At 38.3% G+C, this 22563-nt stretch overlaps 1 protein-coding gene across 4 annotated transcripts in view; it reads left to right on the forward strand.

Annotated features, from left to right (window-relative positions):
- Positions 1–22563, forward strand: part of LOC121312828 (arf-GAP with GTPase, ANK repeat and PH domain-containing protein 3-like) — a 195819-nt gene that overhangs the window by 164499 nt on the left and 8757 nt on the right. For all 4 annotated transcript variants that reach the window (XM_041244636.1, XM_041244637.1, XM_041244634.1 and 1 more), the window contains 3 exons: positions 8416–8570; positions 9265–9355; positions 9844–10066. In XM_041244636.1, coding sequence (XP_041100570.1) covers positions 8416–8570; positions 9265–9355; positions 9844–10066 — 469 coding nt within the window. The remainder of the gene's footprint in view (positions 1–8415; positions 8571–9264; positions 9356–9843; positions 10067–22563) is intronic.

Consider the following 22563-nt stretch of genomic DNA (forward strand, 5'->3'; position numbering starts at 1 on the left):
AGTAATATCTATACAGTATGAACTGCACTTCTTGTTTTAATATTGAAATGTGATTTAACGTTTACCTCTCAGTCATGCACCTTTCAGACATCCCCTAATCCCTGTTCCCCTGTCATAGCCGGAGCTCCCAGGGATAATGAACTTCTCATGTGCTTAAAGAATGATGCAGGATGCATGGCGAGACCGCTGACAGCCCCTTAATGTGTTTCGCAGCGACCGCCCAATGATGGGCTTTTTGTCTTCGTTTTTTAGGTCTAAAACCCACAGGAAAATTGATGGCCGATAAAGAGTTTTGTTCTGGGGCGGCATCTGTGATTAATGCCAACTGTCAGGGACTGTCATTAATGTATTCCTTTTAAAAAGTGTGTAAAATGTTCATTGTTTTGTGCATTTTACAGCTCTGTACTGAAGTGCGGGTGTTTGAGTTAGTGGGAGAGAACACCTTTTAGATGGACAGGTTTGCAAACGAATGACAGTATTCACATATATTATTTAGTCCCAGATAGAGAATTGGGGTGATACTGTTGCAGTATCGGAAATGTAAGTACAAAATAAGTTTACTACTGAGCGTATTTTAATTATGTTAGATTACATTTAATTTCCTAAACATTTAAACTTTAATATTAAACACGTTAAACATTTTAATTTTAACATGTTTAAAAAGTTGTTAACCACTCAGATAACTCATGACAAGAAGCACTGCAACAGTCACTGTGATAGTGTAGACTGCGATAGTGTGTTCAACACCAATGGTGTATTTGGATTATAAATAAATTAAATACTGAATAATAAATACATATTCCTACACTGTATAGTTACTATTCTATAAGCATGAAGGGAAAAATCTATATTTCACATGTATATTTCTGGTAATGTTAAGACAAAATTCTTCATTTTACATTTTGATAACTTTTAAACTCAACTGTTGCCACACCTTGTTCAGAGTCTTGTTATTGTGAACAGGACTGGCTGTGTGTTTTGTAAGATTATGGCATAGTAGAATCCTGGAGTTGATGATGCTTGTGTACAGTACCTAGATTATACTGTAGTATGTGGAGACTTCAGATAGTGACATGAATGTGTTGCAAGGTCATGTAAATTATGGTGATCTTGAGCCATTAAGATCAAGCAGAGAGGTGACTTGGAATGGAGCCATATTGAATATAGGCAGTGCCGTGTTCTAGCACTGTGTGTTGTGGCTAGTATTCAGGCAGAATGAACAGACTGCTTCAGCTCTGCTGCCTGCACAGTCATACACCCTGCTCTGCCGGAGGTCTGAGCTAAGCCTTCTTTGATGGGTATATCTAATCCCAGTGTAAACTCCAGGATTATCCCATATTAGTGAGGATCATGCCCATTGTTCCTGGAGTTCTAATAGCCATATCCCTTGCAGTGGTCCTTTTCAATGCCCAGACTCTCCAGGCTTTGGCTTGTATTGAAACAGCTCCCCTCTTAATTTTGATTTAGTGTCAAGTTGTTTGTTTTTGTTTCTGCAAATCACGTTAACTTTTTTCTTTAATTTTCTTTGTCTTGCTTTTTCTGATCTGTACTTATACTCTGAAGATGCTAACCAGAACTTTTCTACAAGGTTTACATTAGAATTTGATTTTTTAGCTGTTGAACGGAAAAGAATTGTAACAAAAAAATATGACTGGTAATATACATAGCATTAATGCCACTTAAAATGTATGTATGTCCCAGTAGCTTTTAGAGGACATCTACCAGTTGGATAATGACCGCTCTATCCGGATCCTCATTGGCTGACAAGATCCGGTCTATGTAATGCTCCCTGTCTTCTGTCTACAATATGATGGTGCAAATAGACTAATGAGCTTATGTATAGGTTGTGTGCTTATGCGCAGTTGCACTTCTCTTCAGCTGTAGAGGTGCTTTCCTCTGAGACAGGTGCATAGGCTTAAATGTAAAATCAAATGAGTGATTGCATTTTCTCAGACAACAGAGTACATAGGTATAGGCTTCTGCTCCTGTTTGTGTGATTATGTGGTCCTTGTGCTCTCCTGTTTAGGGGACCCTTAGGGATTTGCTATTCAGTGTGTTTGGAAGGGAAATGTTAAGATCCATTTGATTTTATTATTCCCTTGGAAGGGTGATGCAACCAAAGACACTCATCCTTAAGAATGCCAGCTGTTTGAAAACAGATGTCAACAGCTGTATAACAGAAAAAAATGCAAACAAAGATGACTTTGGGTGGTTCTTTGCTGAACCTGCTCTAGAGTTTGCATTGGTTTGTCAGCTTGAATACCTAAAGATATATTTAAAAAGTATCTCCCATTATAACCAGATACAACAAAGAGGCTTGTATCTCAGCTAACATCTATGGTATAAGGATCTAGGTGTGATTGCACAGCCACATACCCCTACTGCCTCCAGAAAGCCTCCACACTGGCCCCAGTCCTTGCCAAGACCATCAGCCTAACTCAGGATTAGATTCTTCTAATGATGGGTGTTTATCTCAACACTTTGTTTTGTCTTTCCTCTATTTTCTCTCATTTCACAAATCTCTCCCTAGAGCCTGAGCCTCTGTAATGGTCCAGCTCTGATTGCATGACTCTGGGTGAGGAAAAGATTTGCCATCACTGCGTGCAAGTGCATTAGAGTTAAAAGTGGGTTTTTTTTGTGTTTTTTTTTTTTAAATGCTTTGCTTCGTTGTCTGTTGTATGTTTTGTTTGCAATTCTTTCCTATTTTGCTGGAGTAACCCTGAGGCCTGACTGTGTATAATGGTCTTGTCCTGATTGCACTAATACAGGTTAGGAATATTGGGTTTAATGATCTGCAAAATGAGGAGGCAGCGCTCTGACATTTACGAATGGCGCTCTCTTTGTTTGTTCTACTGAACCGGCCGTTAATTTGCAGAAATCGGAAACACCGCTCCCTATAATGATCTGATATATTTACACCCTCCTAAATGAAAATAAATTATACAACCACCTTACCAACCAACCAGACATACCTTACAAAAAAAAAAAAAAACAAAGGATCATAGACCTTCGGGACAAACAGGATTTCAGATGATTTTTCTTTTGAGACATCACTCAGCTGTCAGTTGAAGACTACTGGAATTTGAATTAGTTTCCTCAGGATAGTCCAGCTGGGTGCTGCATCTTGTTTCTAGTGTTTGTGATATATTGAGGCGATTCGGTGCTCTCTCCGTTAGCCTCTAGAAGATGTTACCTTGTAGGGGTAGTAATCGATGAGAAAAGGCGGTTTTGAATGAAGGTATAAAGTTAAAATATAGGTATTTACTGTGTATGATCTCCCCCAAAACATGTCTCTCTCTCTTGCCACATGGGACTTTGCTTTGATCTGGTTGTGAAGGTGTAAACTTGTGAGACCAGTAAACCTGGTGGGTTTTATGGATTCACTAAGGCACAACATAGAAGAAATCCCCTGTCTTACAGTGTAAATTAGGATTTGACAGTGATGTTTTGGAAGCTGATGATACAACGTATTAAAAAAAAACAAACAAAAAAACATGCTTCCACAGGTCTCTGTTTATTGTATTACTGCAACAAAGTGCGTTATTTTACAGTGTGTGGCATCAGTAATTTAATGGAATGTGCTTGGCAGTGAAAAGGATAACCTTGCTTCACCTGAAAGAGAAACCAGTCTGGAGAAAAAACAAAATGCACAAATCAGCAGGGTTTGTGAGAATGTTATCATGATTTTTAAGTTTTCATGTTTTGAAAGGTGTTTATTAACATCTGCTTTAGGTGCATATCCCTGGTGATAAGGCTGTAGAGTTTTATGGATCTTGACATACAGTTTTAAACTATAGTTTTGCATTCACAGCAGTGGCAGGATATGTCTGATACTAGCATAGTGCTAGATGTAATCAACAGTACCACAACTCATTAAAATGTTTTGCATGCATTTCAAGGTGTCTGTTCAAGGATGCCAAGGTATGTGTATAAAAGTGTCAAAGAATAGCTTTGAATTTCTTCATCCGTCTCAACTGTGTGTGTGTGCATGTTTATTGGGGTGGTTGTAGTCAGAGTTTACTGGTAAATCTGTCAATTAGGAATACAGTAACTCTCAGATATTACTTCTGTTTTTTCATGCATTATGCAGTTCATTTTAGCCTAAGTCACACGGAGTGCGCACAGGTTAAGGCACTGTTTTCATGATACAGCCATAAATACAATAATGACTGTGGCATTAAACCTGCTTTAATTCCAACCTGGGGCATTAGCAGGTCAGCCCAGAGCTAGGGAAAGTGCATTTCCCACTTAAACGGCAGCATCATTTCTCATTTTGTTTCTATTGCAGTGTGTTAATTAAGGCAAAATCATATTTGCCCTTTACTGTGCCGCACCTTCATATCGGATTTAAATTGCATTCCTTCATGCGTGCCCGTCGCAGCAGCTTTGTTAATTTAGCTCTAATTTGAAAGGACTTGTTGCTTGCATGTTGTTTGAAACGGGGTCGTAGGGTTAACATGCATTACAAGCGGCAGCTTCTCCAAATTCCTCCTCACTCAGGCTCTGAAACAGAAGTGCTCTGGCTTTTAAAAGATCACCAGGAACCTCAGATGGAAATCTGTGAGGTCTGTTTTCATCATCTACTCTACAGTACGGATTGTGAAGTCATCCCACTTAGTCACTGCATTTCATTTTTAATAATACTAACATCAATAATAATGCCTTTTATGATTGGATTAGAGTACCCTAAGGCTTATTTTGTATTTTTACCCTGCTATCTTATTATTATTATTATTATTATTATTATTATTATCTTCCCCCTCTGGAGATCAAGTCCTTTGTGAAGGGGATATTGTAGAGTCGTATGTATGTCACACTTCACACATTTTGACATATCTGGTGAACCTCCAATCCAGTTGTCATGAAGTTTTGTACTAACATTTAACAAGTTCTTGAGAGCATCCCATTCTGTGGTTATATCGAGGTGTTTGTCTGTCTGCCCATCCATTTGAATGTGACACTTACTTTTCTGCATATTATCTGTGTTAAGATTTAATTTGCTATTACTTCATCTATAGTACTGTGCACATATTGTTGACGTACTGCATATCACATTGAAGCCATTGAGAAAGACTCAGTTGAAATGATTGTTATTTAAATAATTGTCTTTTAGTATTTTTAATGAAGAGTGTTTAATAGTTTTTGGATGTCACGGTCATCTACTCATTCATCATACAGATAGCTCTAATTGTGAATTTACAGCATAGCCGGGGAAGTACGTTTCTGACACACTTTTATATTACTTACTTTTATAATACGTATAGCAGCACTAGAAAGTTTAACTGAATTCTACCATTGTAGGAGGAGATAATGCTGTATTTGTTATTGAATCTCTACCTTAATGGAGACAGCAATGAAGCACACAATATTATTGTCCCTGTGTCTTTAATCAACAGCATGCATTTTACCAACAGGAGATTCCTTCCCCCTGAACACCCCTCCCCCTTGCCTGGCCAATAAATGAATAGCAGTATGTTACTTTCACATCACCTGTCTGCCGTTACACTCATTCTCACCTCTCTTGTAGAGCTATTTTATCAGTAGGCTTCAATTTCACATGTAATTTCTTGTCAGTATCAGCAAATTTTAAACTCAGCCAAGCGGGATACATTTTTATTTATTTATTTTTGTATATTTGTGCTGATATATACTTTTTTCTCTCTCTCTCTCTCTCTCTCTCTCTCTCTCTCTCTCTCTCTCTCTCTCTCTCTCCTCTCTCTCTCTCTCCCCTAATCAAATTACCTGTATGAATGGCTGTAATTTATCGGCTGGTCGGCCAACAAAATAATTAGTTTTCTTCTGGTGGTTATTATCAGAAATTGAAAGTGTGTAATCTGGGAACCCAATGGAACGTATTTTAATAATGAGCAAAACAAAGTGAGTTGAGGTACAGTAGATGTGGGGAGGAAGGCAGCAGAAGCGTGTGGTGTTCCTTGCTTTCATGTACAGTCATATGAGTTCCAGGTTAATTTACACCTGACCCAAATGAGCTTTCGTGTGCAGTAGAATGTGGGTAGTATTCACTGAGGACTGGAATTAGAATGAAGCTCCCCCTCCAAATATAATAATGCTTTCCTTTTAAGATAATTCTAATTGAATCCCTTGGAATTTCCTTTAACCCTGTAAACACCAATCATATGAATCATTTATCTAGAAGACTGCTTGGAAAACAGATTTTTTGGGGGTTTAGGTTGGATCTTAGTTATGTTCTTATCTTCTCTTATTAAACATAAAAGCACCTATCTTGAATCCTGAGATCTACCTAGGTACTGCATAACACACTAGAACAAAAAAGAAACATGGATATTCATCTCTGTTCCAAGCATGCACATACTACCATAAATAACATAATTTTTTTCAGTCTTGTACTGTATTTGCAACAGTTTCAGATCAATAAGCTTGTTTCTTCATGGATTTTTACTATGACAGGTCAGATACCCAAGCTCAGGTTTTCTCGTTTTAGTATTTACTGAGATTAGTGATGCTTTGGCAGTTTTTCTTGAAACACAATATTGTGCTCTGTAAAAAGGTGGCACTTGGCTTCCACAAGGCTGTAATCATTGTCTTTGTCCTCGAATGTGTCACGACCTCTGGTCTTGTATGTTTAGTGAATGGGCCTGTGCCTAGCAAAGCCTATTGGTACCACGGAATACATTTTGTGCCACCTGGACATGACAATACCCATTTTGCAAACCAGCAATTGACTGGATAGGTGATAACTTGTGACTCATGCAACACAAATCTGATTGGCTGTACAGTATGTGTAAAGCAAAAAAAAAGAAAAGTGGATCTGGGCATAGCTGTGTGACCAATCAGTTTGCTGGACTATCAAAGTCCAATATACAAGAGTAGAGGTGGTTCAAATGAGGCCTGGATTGACTGATCTCAAGAGTACCTTCTTGTTTAACCCCACATATTTTATTTACATCTTGAGGGTCTATGCTGTATATTTGTTGTGTCCCAGAATAAATTATTGTTGATAAATCCATTAATGGTAGATGCTTTTGAGCTAATTAGATTATTTCTTTCTGCCCAAAGGCAAAGTTCTGTTCCAAAGCGTGAAGTTGAAGCATTAAAGTCACATTTACATGTTCTGGTCATCCAGTTGAACCTGAAAAAGGACAAGTGGTGAGGAATGATTATTTAATGAAAAGAAAATGGGAGATGTCCCTGGGTTCACCCCCAGGGATCTTCCTCAGTCCCATTGTTTCAGCTGTGTGTCTCTGCTGGACTTCAGAACAATTAAAGGCAGATCTGTAAGGAGTGTGACAGGCTTGCAATGGGGATTCAAAGCGCCACCTGAAGCCTTAACCAAATTGTAACTTTTTTTTTTTAAAACACTTTTTATGCACTATTGTACATACTGTTTTGCCAGGATAAGTATAGTACTTAAATTACATCCACAGCACAGACTAATCCTCAATTTCTGTACATGATATTTAATTTGGAGACTGGCATACCATGGCCTTGGTTGAGCTTACTTGCACATTTGTTACATTTTCAACTATTTGAATCAGATGTAGCTGGGCACATATGGAATGTGACGTGTAGGTGCAACTTCAGATCTTTGTACCATTCCTACATATGCTAGTCAGCTTTTCTTGTAATCCTGTTAAAGATCTGCCGCTCCCGAGGCTCTGTGAAACTGTAACTTTATGTAAATGAGGATGTTATTTGCATAGCCCTAATTTAAGTAATTACAAATCATTTTGGTATGAGATCAAGCGTGTGCTGATACAGAAAGGTTTTTATTATTCATTCGTCAGGCTGTGCTTATTTAACTAATTTGCTGGGGTAACTACTTTGTAGTTGCTAATAAAAAGAGAGCTTTATCTTCTGACTCAATAAAAGCAGCAGTAATTTGACGACTGAAACCAAAACCTTCAAGAAGCTTGGTTAATAATAATTTTATATTGGAGAGCAACAAGCAAAAGCAATTACTTGACTAATACACAAGTTAGGGTCATAATGACATTACAAATTGAAGGGACACTGACATAACATATGTTATTTTCTGCATGCAATTTGCTTTTATGCCGCAGAAGAAAATTTGCTTTATGAACGCTGCATGGGTGGTAAAGCCAAAATGACTGCTTATGAAAAGTAAGAGAAGAGAGAGCTTGGTCGATTTTCTCAGTGATGGATATTCAGAGCTGCATTCAGACTTTGATTTTTTTAAATAATATATTTGGTATAATTTAATATAGTATTTCTGTTTCTCCTTCAATCTTTACCCTGCCCTAAAAAAACTGCAAGTGAAGAAATTACTGTAATTGACATTAAGATTTTCTAGTGTACAACTAATTTTCATCACTTTATGAAACGATATCGGCCCTTTCTGTCATCCCTGATCTCTGTACCTTCTGCTTTAAACACAGACAAGGATTTGACCAAAACTAACTCTCTCCTCTCCAGAGCAAGAGGAGTCATTTGAGTTCAATATTGTGTCGCTGACTGGTCAGATGTGGCATTTCGAGGCATCCACCTATGATGAGAGGGAGTCTTGGGTCCAGACTATCGAGAGCCAAATCTTTGCCAGTTTACAGTCATGCGAGAGCAGCAAAAACAAGGTGAGAATCTAAACTGTACTGTACCCAAGTTGTTCAGGAAGTTTTAGCAGGATTCTCCCTACCATCTTAAAGGTGGTACTATATTGTAAAAAATACACCAGCAGGTTACTACTTCACAATAAATATTCATTTGGGAGTGTTGAAAGCAGATAGATGAGTTTATAACTTTACTGTAAAGAGATTTCTAATAAACCGTTTTTTTATTTATTTTTCTTGAACCAGTTTAACTAGCCCCTCAGCCAGCACCAAGCCTCCTGAAACAGCACAACCAGCTAAAAAACCGAAAACCACCCGCTCTGCCCAGCAAATTCCAGTGCTTGTCAATGCTGAAATTTCTTTCAGGTCTAAACACTATGCTAAAAATTAAGCACAGTAAAAACCTGAAGGGATTCTCATTTCAATCTCCTGACGTTCACCATTCTTTCCTGCTGCAGACAGGTGCGCTGCAGTGTGTGAGCTTGTTATTAAAGACGACAGGTGCGCTGCAGCGTGTGAGCTCATTATTAAAGACGACAGGCGTCCGTACAAGAACATGGAGTGTGTCAGGAAGCGGGGAAAGAGTTTCATTTTAATATTCTTTTAAATCATATGGAAGCTGCCTTCTCTATCCCTCCTCCCTCCACCCCCATCCTCATCCCTGGTTACCTGCGATTACTTTCTAATGAAAAAAAAACTCATATCATTTTTATTTCAGTCCCGGTTGGGTAGTCAGAGTGACGCACACGCCATCCAGTCAATCCGTAACGTAAGAGGGAACAGCTTCTGTGTGGACTGTGACGGCCCTAGTAAGTAGAGAATCTGTCAGCTATGTACCCATTTTTGTGAATTCACTGTTTTGAATAGTAAGGGACCATGGCTGTGGCTGCAACCCGGCTTCATGACAGCAGACTTCATCAGAGATTACCCTGCCAACTGTCAGTCATCTCCAGGACATCCCCTGTCATTCTGTTCAAGGTCTTCTTGTGACCTGAGCTGCATTTACACCCAGTTTTGTCACAGGTCACACAGGTCTTAGTCCCACACATTAACGCAATGAAATGCTCTGATGGAAAAACTATAGCAAATAACTTTATGATTTAGTCTTTACTCGCTTAGTCACTACTCACCATGACCAAACCGAGTAAGCCCTGGTATAAAATGGAGGTTCTCCCAAATAAATTCCCATCTGGCTTTTGGAGTATAGGGGCAAAGTCTCCTGACAACCTTGTCTACTTTAAGACCAAAGCCAGGAGATGTGTGAGGGTTGTACTGAGTCTCTTTTTCTCCTAAACAGACCCAGACTGGGCCAGTTTGAACCTCGGTGCCCTGATCTGTATCGAATGTTCTGGAATCCACCGGAACCTTGGCACGCATCTGTCGCGTGTGCGCTCTCTGGACCTGGACGACTGGCCAGTGGAGCTCAGCATGGTGATGACGGCTATTGGCAACGCCTTGGCCAACAGTGTCTGGGAGGCCTTGGTTGAGGGCTACACCAAACCTACTTCAGACAGCTCGAGGTATGGCTCCAGGACACCACTTCAGTCTAGCTGTCCAGTAGCAGTTCCTACTGCTTTTGCATCCTAAGTTGCAGATTAATACAGTATCATGTTATTAGCAATGTTATGAATGCATTTACTTCAAAGGTAATCCTTAATTAATCTTTCCAGGTTTATTTGTAATACATTGGAGTCTAAAAAACAAAGCCAGTTGTGGGTTATTGTGTAAACTAGGCAGTTGGGTAATTTTGTATTTCACTGTGCTGTGTACAGTTTGACAAGAGTTAAAATGAATTCAAAAAACATCTAAAAACACAAAACATGCCAGCCAATGACATTTAATAGTAATGTTCCCTATTGGGAAAAGCCTACTTACATGTAGAATCTTCTTAATATAGTGGCAGTTAGGTGGTATTCAAATAAATGCGGCACAGAGGGTGAAGCTACAATGTGCTGGCAGCAGTATAAGAAATATCTGGAAAACCACAAGCATTCCTATATGTGTAAAAAGAAACGTGACCATTTTAATGGTAAAGTGGTTGGTCCCCGTCTGTGTGAATACTGTGTAGTCTCTCGTTCTTGAAGTGCTACCATTGTATGTATTTATTTTTTGATCCTTTCTGTTCGTAGCTCTTAAACAAACAGGCAGGGATTATAACTCTCTTCTGACAGCAATCAATGGAGCTGAATTCTCACTGTTAAACATCCCCGGTGGTGCTCGTAGATTACTTCATCTGCAGGGTTTTTTTCTTGTGAAACAAGCTGCTGTTGGGATTCTTCACTTTTATTCATTTATAGGACAGAGCCGTCTTTCCTCCTTCATCTTGATGTATAATCAATTTTAACAAGCCTGCAAAGATGAGCTTCTCTTTCTTCAAATGGCTTATTGAATGGCTTATTCTAAAAAATAAATCAAATACTTACTGGAAGATACCTAGGTGACTCTGTCAGTTTACAACTGTTTTGCTTTCCTGAGCTTACATATGGTACCTCCCCCCCCTCCTTATGTAACCAAACTGGTAGGTTAAGAATGCCTGGCTTATTATTAAGCACAGTGCATGTAATGCACTGAGAGGTTGATGACTCAATCCCCTTTTCTGAAGTCATGTTCCTTTTCTATTTTGGTACAGAATATCTAACTAGATCATTACAGTTCCACTGGTTAGTTGTTTATTTATCTGTTTTATTGATATGAGTACATTTATACAAGAGGGACACACTGAAATCGAACATCCTGTTTCTCCATTTTTATTGGACTCGGGTAATTGAGGATTTTGAAATGAGGCCTAATCGGAATTTAACCAGACTAGTTTGACTTGTATTCAAAATTTGGTTAGGAGATTGAAATAGCGTAGTTATGCAGCAGCAACCGACAGTCTAGGTGTTCTGGAAGAAATTATTACAGCCAGTAACTCAAACCGATATACAGTGGTTTACACTGTGCCTCAGTTTCTGCAATTATCTTTTTGATGTATTGTGTCATGTAAAAGTTTTAAAGACAAATTTTCTGAAGCGTCTGAGTATCAAGAAAGTTAGCAGAGGAGAGGATGATTTGACAAGACTTTAACCCTTTGTGGTTCTATGTCGGGCCAGGTCATTTTTTGTCCCTAGTCGTTTTTTCTCCAAAAAAAGCAGAGAAAAGCCAAAAAAAAAAGAGGCAGACCTGAGCAAAACACATAGTCCCTTCACCACAGACATAACACGGACATAAACAAACAAGATAGCTGCTTCCGCATCCAGCGCTCAAAGAATATCATGGACATTTGCCAAGCTTTTTGAGATGTTATTGTAATAAAATAATAATTTGAATAGCATTATTGAGGAGTTTGGATATAAAATGAGTGATCAGGAGATGGTTTATCAGTATACACTACCGTACTATGAAGGGATATGTGATAAATACAGTGAACAAGGAGTGGGGCAGGGCTGGAGATGCAGTACTGAGTGTCCTGTTGATATGCAGTGCCTTTTAAACCTGTATTACCATGAATAAAATTACTTTTAAACAGCACATGCAAAATAAATGTCAATATAAATTGGACCTGATGCGACTGACAGGCACTGAATAAGTGGACCACAAAGGGTTAACCCCTTTCACACTACTGGACTGGCCCAGGGCCGCTGCATATTTTGGTCTGCATCCGTGTTCACATTTGCAGTTTAAGGCGCCTTTGCCCGTTCACATATGAGACTGAAAAGCAGGCCTGTAATGTGGAGAATTGCTTTACTATTTTTATTTATTTATTTAAATGGAATGATAGCCTGCACTCAGAATGGAAGAGCTATTGAATATACAGTAATATTTGATTTGTAGGAGGTGTTTCTTATTAATGTATATTTTTTCAGTAGCAATTGTATGGTATATATTTAAAAAAAAAAAAGACATTATTGACTATTTTGTCTTAATGTTATGGTGCATCGACGATCTTAATATTTGTGGATGAGAGCAGTATTTTATGTGTGTGTAAAAGAAATGATCAGCATTTTAACGTAAAGACGTACACTTCTGTAGCTGTGTATATCGTTGCATGCAAAATAAACAACGGTGGCTGAATATGCCAAGTCACCAGCACCATTATTGATGATCATTGAGATCCACAGTACTGCAATTTTTATATTTCTTGCATAATTACTAAATAACAGGAAGAAAAGGCAATTGTGACAAATTAAGCTTAATTGTGAATGCACTGCAGCTTATATATTATGTGAAAGAAACAACCTAAATGTTAACCCGCTAGATTTTTTATAATTAAAGTTGTATGATGTAGAAATAATTACCATTCAATATCAATCCACTGCTGTCTTGGCTATCAGAGTATTCACCTTTCACCAAAAGTATCTTTTGCGCATCTGGGAGTATGGGAGTACTGAGCTACATAACCAGATTGGTCAGATGATACGAAATTGCGGCCTTAAGTGTGCTTTGCGTTAATATATATGTAAAGGCTGTCTCTGGTCCACATCGGAATGCTGGCCTAAATCTAGGCTGGCCCTGGGCTGCTTTTTCTGTTTTGGTGTGTTCACAAATGAGAAAAGGCAGCCCTGGGCCACCTTAAATCACAACTGTGAATGGTGTCTCAGAAGAGAACTCGCACAATATTCCTCTGACAAAGTTCCTTTCAGGGACCAGTTTGGAATGACAATCATTCCTAGCTAATTGCTCTTTCAGTGCGAATTTCAGTGCATATTGTTGCATAATGAGTGGCCCATACAAAATAACCTTATTATTTAACAAATGATCTATGTAAAGATGACATGAAAGCAACTGATTCATATGACACATTGGTTTAGAGAGGGACTATGGTTATCTTTTTTTCAAAAAACTTTCTTAAAGAAACAGTGAATGCAAATAGGTTTTTGTGTATGTGCTGTATTGTATGGTGGAGCTACAATCAAAGTCTCAAATTTAATTTAATTTGTGCAAGTGCAATGCTAATGCACGCATGTATCAGTGCAGAAATGAAAATAACAGGGAAACAGGAAACATGATTGTAATAACTGTTGCATGCCTACATTCGTATCATTTTACCCTTCATTGGGGCCACCAGCATAAATATAAAGTCAGCGTCAATATTTAGGCCTCTGTCTACAGTACCACGCTCAGTCTTTTTTTTTTTTTTTTTTTTTTCATTTAACACACCATCAAAACCCTCTTGTGCAACACAATGCCTCTGCTGTGCTTTACAATCTGAAAACGGTCTAAAACAGTAAATTAGGACAGTTCCCATATCGAGCTAAAACTAAAAGAAATATTAAGTTAAAAAATGGTTAACTTAACCGTCAGCCTTTTTATGTCATGACATAATCTAATGTTAGTGATTTGTTACAACGAATTCTTTGTACCTGCACCAGTAAAGGCCAATGACTGGCTTAAATATTACAATTCCATAGTATACATAAATAAAAGCCATTTTTCCATACAGCTAAAGTCATATGATCACAGTTCCAGACGAGACCAACGAGCTCAGCATGGCGTTTTCTACAAGCTGTGCAATAAGGTAGGCATATGGCAGCTATTGTGGAGGTGACCGGGTATTTTTCAGCCGGGCCTGTCAGTGAGTCAGACTATTAATAAAAGAATGGATCCCTTCACATGGCTACTGATTGTTTTTTGGGGTGACAGATAGCAGCTGGATGAACCACCTGAGTGACAGTTTGATCTAACGCCTCCGTTGTAATTAACGAGACAATTATTGTGTTAAAGCTGACCCCGGGGGCTGTGCCCTTGGACCTGCCTTCCTCTGTCACTGATACATTACTGTAACAGAGTCGATTACTCTCATTCTCAGGCACATTAGTGCAGTAGCATCATTTAAACCAGAGATGTGCCCTAAATGGTGCAGAAGAATTGGAGTCTCCTCTGAGACCATACAGCTGGCTGCTTCATATTTAATGAGACTGTTGAATATTTAGCTGTCCTGCCCCATGGTGTTGGAGGATTCCCAATCTGCTTCTTACAAAAAAAACCATAAAATGCACCTTTTTAATTATTATTTTCTTATGTATTGTGCCTCATGTTTCCTATATATTATGCCTGTAAAGACACCGCTATCCTAGAACAGCGATACAATGTAGAAAGCAACACGCAAGAGGCATAGAGCTTAAATTGAAACTTCAGCTTCTGCTCTGGATTGCTCGGCATAAAAGCGATTCTGGCTTTAGGCTTGTGAGATCGGAGGACGCTCACACGCCCTCAGAACGTCTGTGCTGGAGGACTTGCTGCGGTGAGGAGAAAAAACATAATTGGACATTTCAAATTGGGGGAAAAATAAAAAATAATAGTTGGTCACTCAAAATTTTTAAACAAAAAGAAAACCAACACAATGTGACTTGAGACTAAGTTGATATAGAAATGAAGTATAAATCCTGGTCTGGTTACACTGAATACAGTTTTTTGCACTGCAGTTTAAATGGAAATTCAGTAGCTGGCTTAGAAATACAACAACCCATTGTACTTAGTGGGTAGGCCTCTCCAGGTGCGATTGTGTTCAATGATGAACGTTATTATTTGTATTGATGTGTATTGATAAATCTATGAAGCCTAAACGTAATGTGCTAGGTATTGCAATAGTAAATGATTAAATATTATCGCCTAAATGCATGCATGTCAAATATAGATGATAGCCAGAATGTTAATACAATCCATTTATTCCATTTGAGATTACCGTTTATGCATTTTAAATGTTGCAGTTTTCCGATACAACGGCCACCATCTAGAAGTGTGTGCAAAGCGATGCATTGTTTTGTAATGTGGGGGGGGTGGAGTGGTGGAAAACCATTCTGATTTTCACATTGTCCTAAATGTGTCTTTATACTGAGCTCGCCTTAAAGCAAACCTGTATTATTATTATTATTATTATTATTATATTATTATTATTTATTATTATAATAATAATAATAATAACAACAACATTGTTTTATGTTAATGTAGATTCATAAGATTCAAGTTTGTGGGCATACTGTAATTGTTGTACAAGGATGACTGTTTTAGTTGAATGACAGGTTGTTTTATTGCCAACATGCTGCTACAAAAGGCAATTGAAGATAAAAGCACATGCACATTTCAGAGCGAGACCTCAGTGGAGAAAACTTATTTATTTACGTGATGAAGTACTGTTGGTTTTTATGTTGTGTGTTAGATGTCAGTCTTTAATTAGCTAAATATTAACTGATATAGTGTTATACTTAAAGAAAATCACTTATGTCTATTATTTTAATGTAAAAAAAGGATATTTACTGAACAAGCATTTCAGGTTTTGTGGTTAGAGAGGAATTTAGGGTTTAGTTGAGGAGTTATAAATAGATGTATATCTCAAGCTCCATTGTGCTTGAGATTGTGTGAGAATGAGAAATAGTGCTAATGGCTCTGCATGGGTCAGTGGATTGAAGAGAGTTTCAGTTTTAATGATCACGTTTGTTGTTATGTTTAGTAAGACAGCTCTAATTGCCTGGCAAGACTGAAAGTGTGGCATTGGGGAGAAGATTTCTGACTCACAATATCACTCCTTTGCCACCTCTATCCCCCTCCTGCTGGCTGTACTCTATCTCCCTCTCTCCTTCATTTCTGTGCTATCCTGGAGCAAGCCAGATCAGGCAGCAGTGTGGACGGCTATCCCTCATCTTCCGAGTCTTCACTGTCACCACACAGCCGCCCGCCCTGCCAGGGGCCATATAGGTAATAGGTCTGATGAAGACCTCCACTTTGTTTCAGAAATAATTTGCTGTTCTCTTACCTTGCGGTGCTAAGTGGCAATAAAAATAAATCACGCTGGTACCAACACACAGTCGCTAACTGCTTCATATTCACTCAGGGGCTCTCATAAATAACTGCTTTTAGAGTTGATGGATTTATATTCTGAAATTCTTCGATTTTGGTAAATTGGAGATGCAGTAGACCCCTGTTAATCTGTGCAGATTGGGGCTGAATTAGTGAAAAAAAATGGATTAGCCAAAATTTATTTTACTGTTTTGGGAAGTCCCTGGGCTATTAATTGAAAACTTGGAAAATGCAGCAATACAAATAAAATATAATATCCCAACAACAGTCAAAATACGTACTGCACATAATCAGAGTTGTTCAGAGGCAGAAAGAGCTGGATTAAAAAAGTCACTGATCTTGCTCCAAGTCTTCGTAACTGCTCTTCATATTCACACTGCCAGGCTAAGACAGTCTTAAGTCTGCTTTCTGCTCGCTGGTCACCGGTTTCAGTAAGTGCTTGCACTATACTACACTGAGGCGCGGCTGGTGTATAAGGGGCATTGCGGCACTGCCCCACCAATTTGAATTCGATAATATTTTGTTATTTTATCACTAGCCGATAGAAACATTGTAAATAAAAATGTGATTTGGTATCATTTTATTAAAACGCTAATAAATTAGTCATGGTTGTAGCAGCAATTAAGTATTCTATAAATATTGTTTTCAGAAGATATCGGCACGGGCATTGTATACAAACCAATGGAATACCTTGTGTGTGTTATATGCAGTGTGTGTGTGTGTATATATATATATTCCACATTAAGCTACATGTAGTAAATGTATTTTTTTGTTTGTCTAGTGTGCTGCGAAGTGAAGGTACAGTTGCGCACAAGAAAAGGCCAACCAATAGTTAACATAACCTGAGAAGAGGCAGTCTCCCTAGCAACCAGTAGCAACTCTGTCGGGGTCAGCTAAAATGTTTGTGGAGTTGAAAAAAATCTGTCTGTGGTTGGCCATTTAAAGTCTCACGGCAAATCCAATGTTTTATGACTAACTTGCCATTTACTAAATATGATTGCTGGCAGCATCTCAGAGGTCTCATTACAGAGTGATATTTTAGTTGCTGCAGTATTTTTTCACTCTGAAATTGTCATAACTGTGCATTTACTCCCATCTAAGTATAAGGGTAGCTAAGTTCCACAGTGAACAGGCCTTTACGCTGACTGGAGGCCAGTCTCTGTGTATTCCTCATCAGGCTGTGCGTATGCAATATTGTCAAGGCCTTTGTTGAACAACTAAGAGTGGGAGGGAGGAGAGCTGTCACAAAGGGTTAATGACTGCAGATAAGGTGGGTCAGCAAGACAGCTAGCACACAAACAGCAATGCTTTATCAGGGTGACACTGACAACAGTATTAATGTCACAATAAATCCTTCACTTGGAAGAGCGTGCATGTGTCCTCTTTTTTTTATTTTTTCTCTCCTCCTCTTGTCTTGGTCTTTACTGATTGGTGATGCTGTTTGCAGGAATAACAGTCACTTAGGATTACTGAAATGTCAAAAGGAATTTAAAGCTGTATTAACTAAGGTTTTTAAAATCCATTATTCTACCCGTAAAAAGCTTCAGTGCCGTTTTTCTGGGTCCCGTTATTAGCCAACCCTTGTTTCATAATTTGAACTAGACTTCATAGTTTCAGGGTTATACTGTAAAAACCCTCCATGCCAAATTGGTTAGAGATCTTGACCTCTGACCTTATGTTACTGCCATATTGTTGTATGAATTCTTTAAGTTTCTTGGGTATAGAGATAGTAGACTTAAGTTATTGCCTAGTCATCGTTTTTCTCATTTAAAAACAGTAAATACAAACCATTTCATTTCATAGCATTTCCTGTTGGGTTTAACGTTTTGTTTGTTTGCTTTGGAACATCACTCTGCGCTGGGCAACGACCTGTTGTCTCATGACTTTTCTGTTTTTTTTATTTATTTTTTTCTGTTAATTTTTTTTATGATGTCTTTCTGAATTGAGCAGCTGCTGTTCTGTTGGGATAAATAGTACCCATACGCTGGCAATAGAGGCTTGTGGAGATAATTGCTTGCCAATTAAAGTAAATTGAATGGATTTTCCAATGCTATAACAGATGAGGTATTTTCATTGTTTAATTATAGGAAGTATAAAACTGAAGCCTGGGGAAGGGAAACAAAATGACTGATGCCTTTTGCTTTCTGTTTGAGAATGGCTTAAGGACATGCAGGAAGCTAGTTTAACCAAATTGTACCCCTCTTCAAAGAAAGTAAATCTCTTCCCTCACCGCATAATTCCAGAACTTCTGGTAGCCAGTTATCAATATTAAACACAACTCCCAATACAAACGCATGGTCTGAAATCTATTTTTAAACTGGTGTTCTCCATTCAATTTAATTTAATTTTAGGTTATTTAAGCTCAAGACCAGCTCTGGGGTTGTTTGGAGCTGTGATTTATGACAGTAGTTTTTGACCAGTGTATACAGTGCTTTGTGGTGTCTTAACACAAGTGGGAAATAATCAACACACTGGACAAATATAAATTAGAACTTTTTATAATGACATTCTTTAATTTATTTTTGGACTGGCAGATAGGCAGGCTGGTAAATGATTGAAAAAAAATACTAGTTGGCAATTAAATTGAAATATGATATATGCAGAAATAGGCAGATCAAAAATACTAGATATATGGATTCCTGTCATTCCTAAATATTTAATGGACTATTTTCCAGATATTTGAAGTAAGGTACTTCGTGAGTACACTAGATTTGAAGAACAGCATTTTGGTCTGAAATACCAGTGCCATAAACAGATTGGAAAAAATGTTAGTTGTGGAGTTCCTCAGGGGATTATTCCACAACCCATTAGGGGAGCAAGGACACAAGCGACGTGCCGTCTCTGTTTAAAGGATCACTTACAGTAAACACACTCCTTTTATTAATGTTACTGTGCAGATGTGTGTTGCTTGATTATTTCTCAGCATCCTTGTGTTTTCCTAAACGTGTCACACCTCCCCAGCCCCTGCACCAATTGTGCTGAATGTTGCCAAAGTCTTCAAATTGAATCAGTTCCTCACATTTAATTACAGCATCTAATCTGGCACGCCACAACTGAGCGACACCCCTCGGTTCATAAGTTAAAGCTGCCGCACACAGGCAGTATTTCAGCTGGGCTTAACGCCGATGAATAAGAACAGCATACATTCAGTAATACTCCCTTTTAATTAGTGTGGATGCTATATCTTTATACAACTCTTTCTTAGAAACAAAAGGTGAGGTCAGAACTCTGAAATGACACTGCTACAGTGGTATTGGGGGGGGAATTAGTCCTCTCCTTATAAATCCCTTTGTAGAGTAGTCAGAAGTAGTTGCAATTGTAGGGTAATGCCTACATAGGTTGTCAATCCTCATTAAGAAAAGATTAAAACACAAGAACATTTGCAGTATGGTTCAAAATGTTTAGTAAAAATAAAATAAAAAGTACTGTTTTTAAAATCTTTACTTTTGGCAGCACCTGCTAGAAATGCAGGAATGCATTTTTGGGTATTTTTTTGGCAGCAATTGTTCAAGCAGAAGTCAGTAAGATGATAGGTAAGGTTTATTATGTCCATGGAAGTATGTTAATGTTGGCAATATTTCATTTACATTACTGTAAAAAGTAAACTAAAATAAGCGGGTTACTGTGTTTTTTCTTTAAGAAAAAAAAAAAAGTAATATCCCATGATAAACACATTAAAGTCTCACATGTTGTACAGAAGACTATTGAACAGAAAATAAATAAAAAAATGTGTCATTTTACATATGTAGGGTGATATGTGAAAGATGTGCAGTAACAACTGTAGCGAACCACCACAAATTGAGCTGTGCGATGCATCACTAAAGCCATTATCTTTTCATGGAACTAATTCTTTAGAGGATCTTCACAGGTGTACTTTTGTTTTTTTAACTAGACATAGCATCTTTAGAACTTAAATCGAGTCTCCCTTTTCAAACACCAAATGGCCTAATAATTTATAGATAACATAAAATGAGGGGAGCGGTGTGTATACACTGCCACTTTACAACTCCTTGCATTGTGTTGACTTGTGTTTCTTTTTTTTCTTTCATCATTTTTGTTTGCTTAATATGTTTTTCTAAGTGGACATTAAATGTCTTGCACATGCTAAAAAGAATAAATGATACAACAAACACATTACTGTTAGAGGTTGTGGTTTTACATTTTTTTCATACCCAGCCCCTAGCAACCTTTGTAGCCTGGAGCCCCCACTGTTTGAAAATGACCTTATTTTTCTCTGTCTCACTCTCTCTGTTAGCTAAACTAGGCTGCAGGGACACCTTCCCCAGCATGGAAGCTTCCTCCTGCTGGGAGTTTTGTTTAGGAGAGTACCCCTGGTCTCTGTGTTCTTTAGCCACTGTTTGATGTGTCTGTTGTGTAGCCGTTAAACTGTGAGGGGGACAGGCAGTGGAGAATCCCTGGCTGTTTAGGAGGGCCTCTGTTGTTGTCTGGGGCAAGGATGCAGTTTTTCCCCCTGACTGGGACCATCCTTCCCCCCTTGTGTATTAACTGGAGGAGGGGCCTTTGCAATAGGAGAGGTAGGCTGCTCAGTCCCTGCTGCCTACACTCATCCATTCCCCAGTAAAAGCTGATTTCCTGTTGTCTTTCAGCCTGACTAATTACTTGTGTTTGTTCCTCTTTCTTTGGATTCAGTTGAGTGTTTCTTTGCTCTTTATGGCTGGAGGAGTGAATTTGAAATACAATGCTACCATTCGCCACATTGCTTACATTTGTACCACAAACAGAGCTTTAAACATGTATTTAGAAAAGAGCAATTTTCTAATTGTACTGTACACATTTTATTTATCCAAGAGACAGAACTGCACTGCAAGGCCTTGACATACTCAGTTTATTTTAGGTAAAATTTGCCAGTAATAATCAATTTCTGTTTTCTGGGTTAATATACAAGGCAAATATTGTGCTGGTTTGGAAATACACTTCACTTTGAATGCTAACAATTGCTTGAAGCTGTTGAAGTTAACCCGTATCAGTACTACAGTAGCTTTTTGAAAACCCTGAATGTTTTGGTAAACATTGCAAATATTTGTGTTTGAAATATGTCCTACAATAATTTACAACATATTGGACCAAATTGCCAGAAGTCTGCCTTTCATTTCTTTATAAATAATCATTCTTATTTATAAAGAAATGAGAAAACCATTTTCCAGTATTTTACCACCACAAGGGACATTCTGACAAGACACAGCCATCTGAAACGGAAGGTGCTTTAAACACCGATACATACTTCTTGGAGTAAATAGCAAATAAATAAATAAAACCATCGTCCCTCACTCTTCGCAGTCCCCTTAGCAACCCCAGGGTTCCGCTGAAGCATGTGCGTTTTAGAGCCTGATGGGGAAGGGGGGGGGGGGGGGGAAATCTGTTTGATTTCCTGAATATTGTCCCACTCACTCTGTTCTTCCCTGTGGTGAAGGTACATTTCTTCCTCCTTGCTCCCCCCCCCCCCCCCTCCTTTTTTTGCTTTGACATGCTAAATCTGCCGTTTATTCAGCCCTGCTTTTCCTGTCTCGGAGAGGTCGAAGGGAAATACCAGCTTTGAGTTTCAGCTTTCGCGCTGTTACTGAAAACTCCTCACTGTTTAGTTTTCTTTTATATTTAAAACAAAGGCAGGGGATTACCATTTCACTTCCTTTTGTGTCCCCTTTCAAGTGGCAGCGTCCAGGAGATTTCAGAAGCTCGCAATTCCTGCGGTTAATTGTTCCCTGCGTTTTCTGTATTGTCCCAGTGCAACCCTTCCCTCCCCCACTTAAAACTATTTGGCCCAGGCATTCTCTCCAATATGCTCATTTCAAGGTGCTTTTGTGTACCTTTGTTTTGATTTAAAGTGAGATCGCTGGATTTATTGGTTTTATTTATTTATTTAGGAAAATATAAATGCTTACGTCGTCTACAATTTTCAACTTTTATTATTGCTTTTTGTTGTTACAATGAGCGTTTCTAGCTTCTTTCAATAAATATTTTAGGATGTACGTGGCTTGAAGATTGCTCTGCATAGACATTTGTTCAGTTCAGTGAATATAAAACAGATTGTAGCTATTTCAATGTATTCATATTGTATGAACAACACAAATCTGTTTGATGTACATGAGCTCTGATTTCAGTGATTGACCGCTCCGCCCCTGAGCATGTTATTCTCTATGGTATTCAGTATAATTTTAATTGTTTGATTTATCACGTTGCAATAGCTACCTGACATGAGCAGCTGTTTTTCACCAGTGATACA

The sequence above is a fragment of the Polyodon spathula genome, chromosome 3, assembly GCF_017654505.1.
Source record: "Polyodon spathula isolate WHYD16114869_AA chromosome 3, ASM1765450v1, whole genome shotgun sequence".
Classification (NCBI taxonomy): Eukaryota; Metazoa; Chordata; class Actinopteri; order Acipenseriformes; family Polyodontidae; genus Polyodon; species Polyodon spathula.